The following is a 15,191-nucleotide window of genomic DNA, read 5'->3' on the forward strand; positions in this document are numbered from 1 at the left end:
ATATACCCAAAACTGAGCATAGGCTTTTTCATCTTGACAGTCTCAGGTGGGAAGCCAGTATCAATGAGCAAGAATATGGATCCAGAACACCACTATGTATGCGGAAAATCAGTGTTTAATCCTTCTTGGACTCCAGAGATTTGACGCACTTGAGCTTCTCTACTGTAATCCTTGACAAATTCTGCAATATATTTTAAAGACTAAAATAAACGGTATCAGCATACATTCATTGATCAAGTCTACAGAAATAACTCATAGATATATGACATTTAGCATACATCATCCTGCAGATCCTTGAGGCAATCTGAGGTGGCCATTGCGAAAGCACATGCTATCTGCTAGGTATAACATGCTCCTTCAGTAATTTGTGAGTTTTATCAAGAAATGATCTTCTCACCAATGGAGAATCATCCTGAAATGTGTGAGGAAAAAAATGAACATGAAAATATAAATAAGTGGCAATTCAGGAGTGCCAATGAAATAAAATTTGAAGAAACTGAAGAGTATATAAACAGGAAGGGATGCAAACAACTAACTGGACTAAGCATTAACTGGTGATTGATACCAGATACAAAACACATCTATTGCATAGTTCTCAATGTCATCTAATATTTATCTTTTATAAATTTTATCAAGTGCATTTCTTTTACCATTTGTCAATCAATCTATGAATGGAACAACTCACTGGAAGACTCGGTGAATATTATTAAGTTAGTGACAGATGCATTTATACTTTAGCTATAACTAATTATGAGCTGCAGGGACCAGAATCTCAAATTCCATCAGGATTGAGGAATATGTTTTCATTAGTTTTACAGGAAGAAATGAAGCTGTAACAAGGAGTCCACATGAGTGAAACATACAAAAGATTGTGTTCCAAAAGTGAACGTTACTACTCCCATTTCAAGTTACAAACTTTAGTAAGCAAGAGAACAGGTAACCGAGAAAAATGAAGGGCAACACTAGGATACATAAATGAAAACCAATCAGAAATACCTTTGCCATTAAAATTGTGAAGTGAAAGATCTCTGGAGAAATATGGAAATCCCATCTTCGAGCAAGCCGGAGAGACAGACTTTGCAGCAGCTAATCTAATACAAGCCTTATCACTTTCACTGCTTTACAGAACAAGTGAAACCAAATGAGTGGTGTCCAAAAATACTTTTGATATGCAAGTAAAAAGTATAACATAATTCAATGAACATAAAGATTTTAAAAGCACAACTAAAGGTTGAAAAAGACTTTTTAAACTCTAAAACACCTCAAATTTTAGGTCTTGAGTACTTGTTTGGTAGGATGATTTTTAAAACTTAAAGACTCAAAACCAAATTAAAAACTTGCCTAGTTGAAAACATCAAAAGTGAGTTTTTAGAGTTTTTTAAACTCATGTCCAATGCTTTCTCTATCTCCGAATATTTTATGTGCACATCTTTTCTCTTTCCTATCTTTCTCTCTCCTCCGACACTTTCTTATCTCTCTCTCTCTCTCTGGATTTCCATGTCCAGTTGTTGTTATCGACTCCACTGTAAGATGAGGTTTTTTTATAATTGTTAGATTTTAAAACAATTTTGAATCTCATACCAAAGGAGCTTTTGAGTCTTAAGGAAAATTGTTCTTAAGAGATGTTTTTAAAAAAGGCTACGAGAATGATGAATTTTTTTTTTAATAGGATACCAAACGGGCCCTTAAAATTGTAGCCTTTTTATTCAGTTGTTTGTTGGCTCATTATTGCCATTCAGCATAATGAACAACAATCACAAACTCACAGCAAAAGGCTACACAAATAGTTAAGAATCTCATCTCTGAACATGAATCGACAAAATTTCGTCAGTTTCTAAAGTACCCTTCCTCCCAAATTAACATAAGACTGGGTAAAAAAAAAGTAACAGTAAACTTAACCACTCATTCTTCTGAAAACAAAACCACATTTTTAATTGCTTCATTCAAACACCATAGGGATTCTAGTCAAAAGCTGAGATAATATCAAAGCACGTCAAGTATAAGCTAGAAGTAAAAAAGAAAACTCAGCGCAAAGCAGAGATATAAATAATTAAATGATTTAGTCAGTTTTACCTTCTTTAATTTGGCTTGAACCATAATGAAGAATTAATCCCATATAAAAATTACGGAAGAGGTGAGCTCAGACTTATAAATTTTCTATTTCAAGGAGTCTGAAATCATACCATGAGGTGATACCCTCAGCAGTTTCTCCCTTTTGCAGCATTGTTGACAAAATGTCCCAGAGCTCATCAATTTGCCGTTTGGTGTTGTCCTCAAGCTCATTAATTTGCTGTTTGGTGTGAGTTCCCCTGTGTGGCAAGAAGCTCTTGACAAGTGTTTTCAGGCCATATATCTGCAAAATAAATGATTAAACCAGAGGAACCATGGAAATATCTGTAAGAAATGAACAATTTCTATACAGTAATTCTCAAAGTTTTATAATCATCATTGGTGATTTTGGACCCTTTGGTGGGTTGATCCTTGCATAGACAGAGCACTTCTTTCACATGAGCCCGTAACAACACTTCTAATTCATTAACCTAACTAATACATACAGGCTACGTGCAAACTATAACAGTGCCAAAGATTTTAACCAAAAAAAAAAGTATCCAATCTGTAAACCAAAGCTTTTAGTAACTAAATGGTGTAATGACATACTTTCTCCTCTTTCATGGTACGGTAACATTTCAGCAAAAATTTAAATTGATTAATTCCTATGAAAAAAGAAGGAAATTTTTCGTGGAGAGCAACTCAATTTCACTGAATTGTCAACTGTTTCATCAAATCCCACTCACAGCTCAACTGAACTCAAGTTTTTTCTAATACAAAAAGCCATGACCAAAAATTTTTCTAGCCTTCACTGCATAGAATATTTGTTCTCTCACATTAATTGATTTTTTTAAGCATATAGCATTGCAAATTAATCAATGTATTACAAGGCTCCGCGCAGACGAGGCGTTCCATGGATAGCCCCGCCTAGGCGTGAGGCTGAGGCTTCGCCTCATGGGACCTAAATTTTTTAATATATACAATATATATGTATATATATAATAATAATAATGATATAATATAGTATATTACTTCGTAAAACAATTAATCAACAATCAAACAAGCAATCAAGATCAAATTGAGATTAGAATACTAAAAAACTTGAATTTTGAAACAAATTGTGGTGGTGTGGAGAACTTGAAACAAATTGAGGTATGAGATTGGAGTAAAATTGAAATTATGGGATTGGATTGAAAATTTAGGGTTTGAGGAATTGGGTGAAAGCAGAGAGAATCGGGAATTGGGTGGTGAAATATAGCAGAGAAAATCGGGTATTGGGTTGGGAAGAAGAATGGACCTACTGTGATTATGAAAAATAAATAAAAAATTAGACTTGGCCAAAACAACGTCGTTTTGGGCCAAGCCATTTTAAAATAAATTAAAAGACTGCCAAAACGGCGTCGTTTTGGTCCAAGTCTTTAGAAATAATAAAATACCCTTCTTCCTAGCGTGGTCGTCTTCTTCATGAAGACGCCGCTGCAACACACCAGAGCAGAGGTTTTCAGAAAATTTCAAATTTCAAGCAAGAATTTGGATCACTTAAGGGTACTGGGAACGGGCAGTCAACGCCTCAGGCACACCTCGGCCGCCTAGGCACGCCGTAACGAAGCCTAGGCGAGTTTCTGCCCTACTCCCCGAAAACACAGGTGAAATTGCTGCCCTCCCCCCCCCCCCCCCCACAAAAAAAGGGCGCCTCTAAGGCCACCTAGGCATGCCCCGAGGTGTGTCTTTTAAAACACTGAAATCAATCATGTATAACGTGCTTTTCAATGGTATAGTATATTAGCAGAATTCAAGAAGGTAAAATAGGCACATCTTCCCTGTACACTAGACAGAAAATCCAAACTTTGATGGTAAACACCATTCACAGCTGAACAAAAATACTAATACAAGTGAAAAAAAATGTTCCCATCCAGAACGTACCTTTAATTTGCAAGAATCACTAGACCCGGACGCATCATCACAGGAGTCTATAAAATCTGAAGAGTTCACCTACACGGAAGAAGTTAACGTAATATACTCACAATTTTCAACAAATACTTGAAGCAAATAAATATTCTACAACATCTGCGACCCTTGTTTAGGGAAAATAAAATATCTATATTCAAAACCAACTACATTCTGGCATGCCAAAATTCAAAGAAAGTGTTCATATTTATCTAACGGTTGATGTGAATTACTTGGAATATTTTTTGATATATATAATGGGTGATCTCTCCAACTTGGCTTTGGAATGTTGAAACAGAATGCTGTGCAAGACACCCCAAGGACTGTAACACTGTTGGTATGTTCTGCCCAACTAGTAGAGAATCCACAAGTTCCTAGACATATTGAACAAAAGTTGATTCAGTACGGATAACTCAGCATTATTTGAGAATACATGCAAGTTATGACATTGTAAAATATGACAATTCCGAAATTCTTAGGGTTATTCAGATGTACAGCAAACAAATACTGCGTCTCACTAATACATCCATATATAACCCAGTGGCAGATTTGGGTCCCATATGAGGGTGAACTTAAACAATGATAAGACTATAAATAGAATAAAAATGCATACAGTACACACACGCACATGCACACACACGTGGATATAAAAAAATGGTAACGCAATACAGTTAACAACTTATTAGGAGGCAAATGAACGCCATAAAGTGTATTAAAAATATAAATATGACTATCTATAGAACATAGTATGTGTGAGGCTGAAAGATACATAACCATAAGTAAGGATAAACAAACCTAAAACGCTAAAAATCAAGCTAAGCATACCTTACATAGATCTTGGAAAATCAATTGCTTTGAATGATCAGCTAAAGCAGCAATTGCTGAAACAGCATATTTTGACTGAACGCGAGTCCCCTCCAGACAAACCCTCTTCAGAAAGGGGTAGATTTCACTTCAACAAAAGAAGAAAAAGTTGAAGCCACTCCCAAAACATTTGGATAAAACAGGTTTAGATTTCAAAAGGCTTAATATTTAACAAAAGGAATGGAGAGGAAGGACACTCTTTCTCATTTAACTGTTGCCAAAAGAAATATTCCATGTGTAAGCAAATACCAAAGGTTAGAAGCACAAATAGCATAATATGCATATTAAAGTTTGGGGTATCTTAACCATTTACCGCTGCATGTGTAAGGAATAGTTAATCACACCCATTAGAAAAATTGGGAGACTTGACTTTCAGAATCCATGCACATGTTACAGAATAAAAATCATTGATTTGAGCTCTTTTATAATTTTTATGGATTGTGTGCACCATGCACAAGCTCTTTTTAATATTTATTTAACAAAAACAGTTCTGACAAAGAAGAAACATCCAAACTTGAATGACAGAACAAATTAACATCAGAAATAAGATATGAAAAAATAAAAAAAGGACATCCTTCACAATACAGTCTCCATTGGAACATAAAACTCCATCCTGCTCAAAATGTACAAGAATCAGAAAGACTGCAGAAATTACCTGAGTTTAACAAATATGTGAGGGCCTGCTTTGGCTAAAACTTCAATCAACTTATCATTAATTGGGTCCGTCTCCTTTAATAACTTCTGAAGTTGCACTTCTGAACCTCTTAAGAGAGTTGGGAAAAAGCTGGTGATTGACTGAACCAGAAAACAATTAAAAGACAATTTCAATCAGTGAAGAGACAAAAATATTCCCCAAGATACTTAGATAGTACTTGCTCACACATCCAAACTTGTTTCTCCTAGTCTTATATTATATAAAACATAGATACAAGATTGAACTCATTAAGAGAAGGCAAATGCTAATACACTATATACGCTAAAAAAAAAAAAAAAAAAAAAATATAATATCTCATCTGCTTATGGAAAGCTAACCTAATCTCTCAAGCTTTATCCCAACAGAAATGCAAGAAACCAATTTAGGCCAATATAAGTTAAACGAAAAGGCAACATACTGATACTACCAATGCCAATATAAGTTAAACAACATACTACCAAACGACAACATTACAACAACAACAACAACAACAAAGCCTTTTCCCACTAAGTGGGGTCGGCTATATGAATCCTAGTACTCTAAGTCTTTTCTTAGAGTCTCTTCCAAAGTTTTCCTCGGTCTTCCTCTACCCCTTCGGCCCTGGACCTCTGTCCCGTAGTCGCATCTTCTAACCGGAGCGTCAGTAGGCCTTCTTTGCACATGTCCAAACCACCATAACCGATTTTCTCTCATCTTCCTTCAATTTCGGCTACTCCTACTTTACCTTTGATATCCTCATTCCTAATCTTATCCTTTCTCGTGTGCCCACACATCCAACAAAGCATCCTCATCTCCGCTACACCCATTTTATGTATGTGTTGATGTTTCACCGCCCAACTTTCCGTGCCATTCAGCATCGCCGGCCTTATTGCCGTCCTATAAACTCATTCTAAGACCTGACACTTGTAAGTCGTACAATTCAGTTCAGTCCATAAATTGAACCATGCTATAAATGCTATATGTGCTTTCCATATTGTTGCTTGTCAACCACAACAAGGGTAATCATGGCCAATGCTCAAGTTTACACACTAAAGTTGTGTTTTGTGTTTGCCAATTGTAAGTGTTAACACAAGCACATGAACCCTTCATGGTCTTTCTCTCGTATGGTTAGCTTTTGTCTTTTTGAGCACATGAACTTAATCTAACTTTGTTCACATTCAAAATTTTTACGCTTCTGCTGAGGGAAAGTATTATTTAGATCCACTAAGCAAAACAGATAGAAAAAAACCTTCTTACCAGCAGAAGTCTGACAGAAGAAGCCTCCAAGTTTGTCTTTCCAGGACTGTTACCGGATAGATCATCTAGAATACAGCGAACATGCGCTGCACTGAATATATTGTAAGAGCATTTTGAGGAAAGTGTTCGTAAAAACTCAAAATTCTGATGTTTCCCGCCAATCATATTCAGAAATTTGTCCTGAAAATAAGAAATGAATAAGTAGACAACACAATTTTTAATGAAGAAAAAAAACAGAGAAAAGTAAATTATAATTTTGTTACTATCAGGTATCTTAATCATACAAAAGAAAAATCACCAATAAAAAAGGAGACCATTGTTTGACACCACCTCATAATTAACCAAACTGAAATGCAACTTGCCCTTCCACATTATAAAACAACTCCCATAAAATGCAAGGAGTCAAACTATCTATTCAAGAAAACAAAAAGTTGACCTCGCTTGACCTAACTTTATTCACCCCAAGACTTTTCATGGGCCTAATCCTTTTAACATCCATTCAAATGCTTCATCTCAACCCCAGGGGCATGTCAGTCCTCATACTGGTGAAAGCTCAAATTAAGAGAACCTCTACAAATTATAAGTGCAAATTGTGTATAGCACAAGTGGTCTTCGTGTAATTGTGGCTATCACCAGAGAATTCAATAATGTGTTTCTGGGTTTCCGAAGAAGTTTTGGATGACTCCACATTACCATATTTACATTATTAAACAAAAAAAGCAATTAAGCCTTATCTCAGAACTGGAATCATCCACATACACCTTGACCTGCCTCGTCACAACATGATTCAGATTTTAAAGTTTCATGCCTTACAAGCACTGTTTACAATTTACCCCAACTCCACAAAAAATTACCAATATAAGACGGAATATGCCTATTCAACTGTTTTGCTTCATCCAATCACACATGTTCTAAGATCTTATATTTTACTGTTTAATTAACGAGTGAATAGGGAATACACGTTTTTGCCTCCCCATATATCATGAAACACTTACAATTAAAAGGCAAGTTTCATTGAACTTAAAGCTCTGCTTTTCAATGTATATTGACTAACCAATTCAGTGACTCAGACAATCTTCAATCAAGAAAATCCAACTGAGATAGACAACAAATGCCATAAAGAACCTTTATTAGGAATTAATTTCTTTACCTATTTTGAGCAATGAAATCATACAATGTTTATAAGAGAAAACATGCATGTTACCTTTTCAATGTAAGTCAACCAGATTCAAAATTAATGAGCTACGGATACACAAAAAGAAATAATTAGCTTCGAAATCTATGTTTACCGCATTGGAAATGAGAAATCAGATTATTAATTGTTAGCCACTGATCTGTTTATCTGCCTATATACATACCAATATATATTTACATATATATATATATATATTTGCAACAAAGTCATATATGTGGGTTCCATACAAACAAAGTACTGTATGCACACAAATAAGTACATGCATGTTCCCAACAATCATGCACGTGCGGAAGTGGCTCAAAGAGGAAGAAGGGCATTCATGGGATCATTTAATTAAAAGTAAAGGTTAAATAAACGCACTCTGCTTGCACGGGCTTCTTTAAATTTCAGGTCATCCAATAGCAGAGCCAGTGAATTAAAAATGTTATTATCTTTCATTTGGTTAAATTTTTCAAAGCACTCTTCTGCTCTTGAAGGGTCTGCAAAGGAGACTGCCATTTTTGAGAACTGAACTTTATATCTCTTCTGCATCTCTTCTGAATTACTCCCCTGCAACATCAAGTTAATTGCTTCAATTATTCAAAACTATTAAAGTGTAGCCAAGACGTGAAAAGCTGCCATTCATTGCCTGTATACACCAGGAAACTTATACAACTTTCTTCAACAACAACAACAACAACAAAGCCTTATCCCACTAAGTGGGGTCATCCAATTAATGAGTGGTAAATTTAAGTGGGGCCATACAACTTTCTTCAATGAGTAATAAATTTAAGAAAATGAATTATTAACAAAGCATAGAGCACACTAAATAAATTTCTGATCAGCTGAAAATTATAAGGAATATTCACAAAGTCTATTACATAGCATTAGTCACATGCACAGTGATGTATGCTGAAAGCTTTGAAAATTTGGTGCAGTAATTTATCTCAAAGGAAGCATAACATCCACTAGTTATTGATTTTTCCGGGGAAAAAAAAATTTCACGATAATGATAAGCCACATTTTAGGCCTCTAGAATAAGTCTGAACAAATTCATTGAAATGCAACAGTTACCACGCTCTGATACTTGTTTGAGCACTAGGACAAATATTCAGTACTAAAAATATACAAAATTACGTCTAAACAAGAAAATGTGGAGAAAAAAAATTCTTCCAAATGGAATACTCATAGAGGGAAGCAATTGCTTTTATCACCAGCATAACAACTATATACATTCAACAGTTTCGTAAGAACATGTTTCAATACCAAGATTTGTTTACTTTTGGATTTTAATAAGCATCCGGCCTCAAGCAATCTCTATTCACATAAAGGACCTTAAATATACTGTAAATTCATAATAGTGTTCACAAACTAAAATTGTCCAGAAACTAACAGTTGAAAATATTAATTAAGCATGCTTTTCCAAAAACTCACATAAATTAGTTCAAGGACCACACGGCATCTCGATAATGGATAGTGCACAATATATTCACTAGCTATATACAAGTCATGTTTAGCAAGCACGAGATTCAATTACTGTACCTTCTCTTTCTTTCGATTGGCTAAATAAGTTTGCATCTCACTTTGCAACCTACAGAACATTTGTACATTGTAAAGAAAGAGGACATTCACCTTAACCACAGCAAGAGCAAGTTAGTGATAAATACCTTTGTTTCTGGGATAAAATAGAGTTCAAAGCCTTTATATGAAGTGGGGTGAAAAGAGAAAACAAGTGGATCCAGTGCCTTGTAATTTCATGAACTGAAAGACCAGCTGGAAATAGATCTTCTGCAAGAACAAGCTCCATATTTTGGGACCTGAAGTAAAACAATAAGGAATGAGAGTCAAATACAACATTGTACAGCATTGACTTTATTCTAAAAAGCTATAACATGTGAGAAAACAAACCTGAAATCCATACAATCTTTATCAAAGCATAGCATCAATATTTTACAAGGAATCTGTTCAAAGTGGTCACTGATTGTCAAAGAGCCTTTAAAGCATTTGTTACAATAATCTCGATATACTTCCATCAACTTCTGCAAAGCTTTCTTTCTAACGGGTATCTGCAAATAATGCAACCAATTATCAATACAAGACAGCAAGTGTAACCTGGCGAACCAAAACTATTTGTTATAGAAATACCTTCTTATCCCTAAGTCTTTCAGTGGTCTGAGATATTATTTTGGGAGGAAAGCATCTCATATTAGAAATGGCAAGATCACAGGCAACAATCACTGCCTGTGTTCTCACCCTATCATCAAAATCTAGTAGCCGACTTTCAAGGGCAGCTGTTTAGAGCAACAAACAAGTAAAACTAAGATTCCAAGAATTACACAACCATAACTCGTATAGGAAATAGAAAATGTTTCGTAACTTACGGAGAATTTCTTGTGATTCTGCCCCAGAGGGGTTGGTCATGTAGCAAACTTTAGCACATTGCAGAGCACTAACCCTAACATCCGCAGATTTATCTGAAAATCTTTTCAAAAACTCAACAAAGAGGTCATGATACCTTTGTGCAATATGGTGATCAGGCAGTGTGAAAAGTTTTCCAATTAAATTAACGGCTTTTAGTCGGACATCAACCTGATCAGTCTATAGAAAAGAAAAAAAAAATCAGAGTCAAGTGATATTTAATGATTTAGGTAACGAGCATAAAAGGAACTTAAAGAGAAATCGAAACCTATGCCAGGAGATGAAATGATTAAATCAATCTAAAATGAATTAAAACAAGAAGACATACCAGTAACTCTTGAGTCAAATTTGGCATGACAGCAAGAAGCATCTGAGGAGCACACCCAAAAATTTTAAAAATGATTTCATGGTAAAATTCCTTGAGCTCACTCCCATCAGCATCTCCATCCAAAATACAAGATGTCAGAAACCCACAAACAAAGGACTCAAGTTTGTCTGCGCATGTTTGGATCACAGAAACTGCAAGCTGAGAAGAAGCAGAATCTGCATCCTGTGAAACAAAATATAAGAAAAAAACACTACTTCTGAGTTAATTAAGCTAAATATTGATATCGGGCATTAGCAGATAAGAAGCACTACTCCATTTATTTCACCAAAAGATAATTTGTAGTAAAACTAATTTACAATGTAAAACAATTTACATGAAAAATGGGAATTTTCATTGCAATTTACTTTTGTTTGGGTATCAGACTTGAAAACGCCCATTTCATTACAAATTCCTCAGTTAAAATACCTATTTTTGTCCAGAAAGGCAACCAGAAGCATTCCAAACAGTATACAAAATCACACATTCACCAGTAGTTGATACTCATTTTTTCTTTCAGGTTGGAGACCCAAATTAAAAACGATTAATCGATGATCTCACAAGCAACTAGTACAGGAAGAAACAGATTCCAATTCCATAAGATCTTAGTCTAATGCGTCTAATAGTTCAACGATAATAAGGTCCAACCCAGTGAATGTACAAGCCCCATATACACTCAGAAGTTTTATCCTCTATTAAATAACCTGCTTCCATCATTTACTACTTTAGCAATCACTCCATGTTTATAACATGCTACCTTTTTCAGCTTTTACAGCAGAACAAAAGAAATATCACGTATTTGACCAGAAAACAATGCATAAGGCATTTTCCCTAGCACCAACAACCAGACTATGAGAAGTGGATGCAACATTTTAAAGGCCATGCTAACACAATCCCACATGCTACCTCGTATCAGTGAAAATAAATAAACATGCATCAGAAAAAGCTCATATTATAACAAGCATTGGTTTGCCAACCGCTCTACTTAACATTGGTGAACACTATTTTGATATCAAAAACATGTAGAACTAGTTTATCATACAAAGAAATGTTTCTACAAACATTTGAAGCACACACTATCTAAAGCACGCACTATCTAACACTCGCCTTTGCCTCCTTCACAAGATTTCGTAGAACCACATCCAAAAGTGGCTGAGAAGCTTCCTCGTTTAGTATATGAACCATTATAGACAAAATATCATTCATCAAACTCTGCTGATGATGTTGCCTACAGGGGGAAAATGCAAGCCATTATTATTGATGTCATCATAGTTAAGCCCAAACTTTCAATACATTAAAACATAACAAATTGCTCTTAATCAATTCAGAGACAATATAATCTCAGATACTTAACTTGGTAAAACATAAAAGTAGAGCATGTTCTAGCCATCTAAGTTGCAGTCATTTATAACTTTTCTTTATTCCACGAAAGTGGATATCTAGTCGTAGAATGTAACAGGATAAGCATTGATTCCTCCAGAATTAGCAATTACGGAGCGCCCAAAACATAAAAGAGTAGAATGGAAAGTCAAATACTAAAAACGAAGGATCGTTACCTCACAACAGAGAAGAAGACATTGAACATTTCGAGAACTAGATCATTGCAGTCAACATCCAACATGATCACACAACATTTACATCGCGCAACAGTCTCTACTATTTTGGCCCTCCTCGAAAAGAGCGGGCTCTCCATATCAGCTAGCTCGACGAACGTGCTGATAATGAGTTTAAAAATGTTCTGAAACAAAATAGGAGTGTAAGCGTCTTTCAAATGATGAGTACACAGTGTAATCAAACATGGTCAAACACACACACATACCCTTAGATATTTGTCCGCAAAAGGGGGTTCGGGTGCCATAGCCCGAAACATTTCAGTTACACAGATGGCCACAAGAAGCCTGACGTCCTTATCCCTATGCTGAAGCAAGCCATGCACAATAGCTTCTCTCAGGGGCTCCAACTTCTTACAAGCTTCAGCCGAAGAAGCCTGTTCTAACTGCGACAAAGCACTTGCAGCTTGCTGCAAATCGAAGCGTACAAATTACAAAACAAGCAAAACCACAAAGATCAACTGAAATCACTACCCCGACGAAATGAACTAACTCAAAACACAAAAGTCCACATTAAACAAAAACCCACAATTCCATTTCAAACATAAAATTATAAAAACGATTCGAACACGAAAAATTGCTCACTCGGAGAGATTTGACGATGAAGTCCTTGTTTGGGCGCGTTTGGCGGCGGAGGTGGGTGCCGATTTCGGATACGAGTTGCAGCGCGGACTCAGCCATTGGGGCAGTGAATCGGATAGAAACCCTAACTCAGCGGAGGACGGTTTTGCCGGTGGTGCAGCGGGCGGACATTCGATCGACGGCGTAAACCGTGATTGCGGGCCTCGAGGGAGCACGAGAGCTTGACGAGTGTGACAAGAAAGTGGACTTCGGAGATTTGAGTGGGGAGGGCTAATTGCTGAGAGGCTCCCGCCTTTGGTGCGCGTTGAGAGAACGCGCCTTGTTGTGGGAGTGGTATGGGAATTTGGGCTGGGGATATTTACCAGCCGAATAAAAAATGGTTAGCTTTTGGGGTTTAAGTTAGTGTTTGGCACGTGGATAAAACGGAACGCACCTGTCGCATGTTTGTTGCGTCGAATTCTTTGGGACGCACTGTCCTGTGGAACGAATTTTGATTAAATTTCCGTTCCACTTTCTTCCTGAAACGAACTCGTTCCACCACATAGAACAGAAAATTATAAAATTTTAAGACAAAAATGCCCCTTGTCTTTTTTAATATTTACACCATCTAAATCATAAAACAAACCCTAAGGATGCGTTTGTTGCACCGAACTATCTCAGACTATATTAACTGCAGGGACAAAGATGGACTGGCTTAAACTAGACTAAGCTAGACTAATTTAGTGAAACATTTGGTGCAGTGTTAGACTAAGAAGCAAGACAATGAAAACAATAGCGTCACCAGTTTGATGTTTGCTCATACTAGGACTACATTATTGTTCTATTTTAATTATTTTTCATTAAAGATATTATTAAAATTAATAATATTGGATGAGAGTGAGACTCAATAAAAATACAAAAACCAAATTTTCTTGCCAACGAAAGAAACATACATGATTCAAGAGTAGTATTGTTCCAAACATGAATATAACAAAGTGTTCTCCCAACAATCGACAGGATTCAAGACGTTTTTCTTAATTATTCACCTTTGGTTTAAAGTTGTAGATTAAAGTTAAAGGTATTTGAGTAGAACGAAAATTGATGTCTAACAAGTTCAGTTTTTTACTCAATTATGGAATAATTACTTGGAATTGCTCTTGTATGTATATGCCAATTTTAGTCTATACCATAACAATTGCATTCAATCCCAAGACCACAATGATGCGAGGCAAAAAACCAAACCCAATTAGAAATGAATCCACCCTACACATCATTACTTGAAAGAAATAGTTCTCTGACAAGTTATCATTTTGTTTACATGCTTCCACACATACTCGCAACCTGAAAATACATTGAACCAACACAATGGCATGTCTGAAATCTAGACATGTAGTTTTCATTTGAAACGACATTTGAAACTTGAAGTACATTTAAATGACAATGTAGAGCCAAAAATAATCACAAGGCAACAAGTGGATTTTTGGATATAAGAGGACAAAAATACCCTTGAGACATACTGGAATTCCTACGCACGAGCAGCGGGCAATCATTCCTCAACCAAGCCAAAAACGCCTAAAGAAGGTAACAAATTCAAAATTATTTCATCCTTCCTCATTCCATATTCTCTACAAAGCAATCATTCCATAACTTACAAAATATTCCACATAAATTACATAACCTCCTAAAAATATTCCTTTTATTATGTTAATTAGCCAATTAATATATTTATTCCTAATCAATATATTAATTATTAATTAAATCACCAAATAACACCCAAAATATACATAAAGGCGGCCATTCTTTCTCTAAAAAGGACCGGCCATGCCCTATAAATATTACCCACTTTTCTCTAAAAACCTAGGTCCACACTCTTGCAAAACTCCAAAAACTCTCTAAAGACTTTTCTCTCTAAATTCTAACTTTAGCATCAGAGGTTCTTCGGCAAAAGTGTCACTTTAGCAGCAAAGTCCACTTTATCGCTATTCATAATAACAAGCCTTTCTGAATGAGAACCGGACTTAGCTCCCAACGGACGTCTTGGCACAAACTTTGGCACTGAGGGCATGACAAGACCTCTACATTGAGTAATACAATCAACAATCAAATTAGCCATTCTCGACATAGCAGCCGCCACAGGCTCAGATCTAGCAGCCTTATTTTTCTTCCTATTAGAAAAAGTCATGTCAATCATAGGCCTTTCGATAGCAGGTGGACCCTTATGAGCAGCGGAGGAAATCTTTAGTTTTTTCTTAATCAATATTTCTTGAGCAGACG

At 35.9% G+C, this 15,191-nt stretch overlaps 1 protein-coding gene and 1 long non-coding RNA gene across 2 annotated transcripts; both read right to left on the reverse strand.

Moving 5' to 3' along the window:
* Positions 1 to 97: 97 nt before the first annotated feature.
* LOC125476971 lies at positions 98 to 1,068 on the reverse strand. Its single transcript, XR_007258254.1, has 3 exons — positions 997 to 1,068; positions 279 to 412; positions 98 to 200 (listed from the first exon to the last, which is right to left on the reverse strand). It is a non-coding gene; the product is annotated as an uncharacterized LOC125476971 (long non-coding RNA).
* Position 1,069: 1 nt separating this feature from the next.
* Positions 1,070 to 13,145, reverse strand: LOC125476669 (sister chromatid cohesion protein PDS5 homolog B-like; the record flags this gene model as incomplete). The annotated part of the gene is made up of 18 exons (XM_048582999.1): positions 12,942 to 13,145; positions 12,566 to 12,766; positions 12,303 to 12,484; positions 11,854 to 11,974; positions 10,711 to 10,932; positions 10,346 to 10,562; positions 10,110 to 10,255; positions 9,873 to 10,030; positions 9,632 to 9,781; positions 9,507 to 9,555; positions 8,346 to 8,534; positions 6,791 to 6,970; positions 5,516 to 5,655; positions 4,822 to 4,948; positions 4,230 to 4,370; positions 3,973 to 4,041; positions 2,184 to 2,353; positions 1,070 to 1,115 (listed from the first exon to the last, which is right to left on the reverse strand). Coding segments are annotated over exons 1-18 (2,604 nt in total), but the record flags the coding sequence as incomplete, so codon positions are not given.
* Positions 13,146 to 15,191: the final 2,046 nt, after the last annotated feature.

The sequence above is a fragment of a genome, unplaced genomic scaffold, assembly GCF_019419815.1.
Source record: "Pyrus x bretschneideri cultivar Hongxiangsu unplaced genomic scaffold, Pyrus_bretschneideri_v1 Contig2, whole genome shotgun sequence".
Taxonomy (NCBI): domain Eukaryota; kingdom Viridiplantae; phylum Streptophyta; class Magnoliopsida; order Rosales; family Rosaceae; genus Pyrus; species Pyrus x bretschneideri.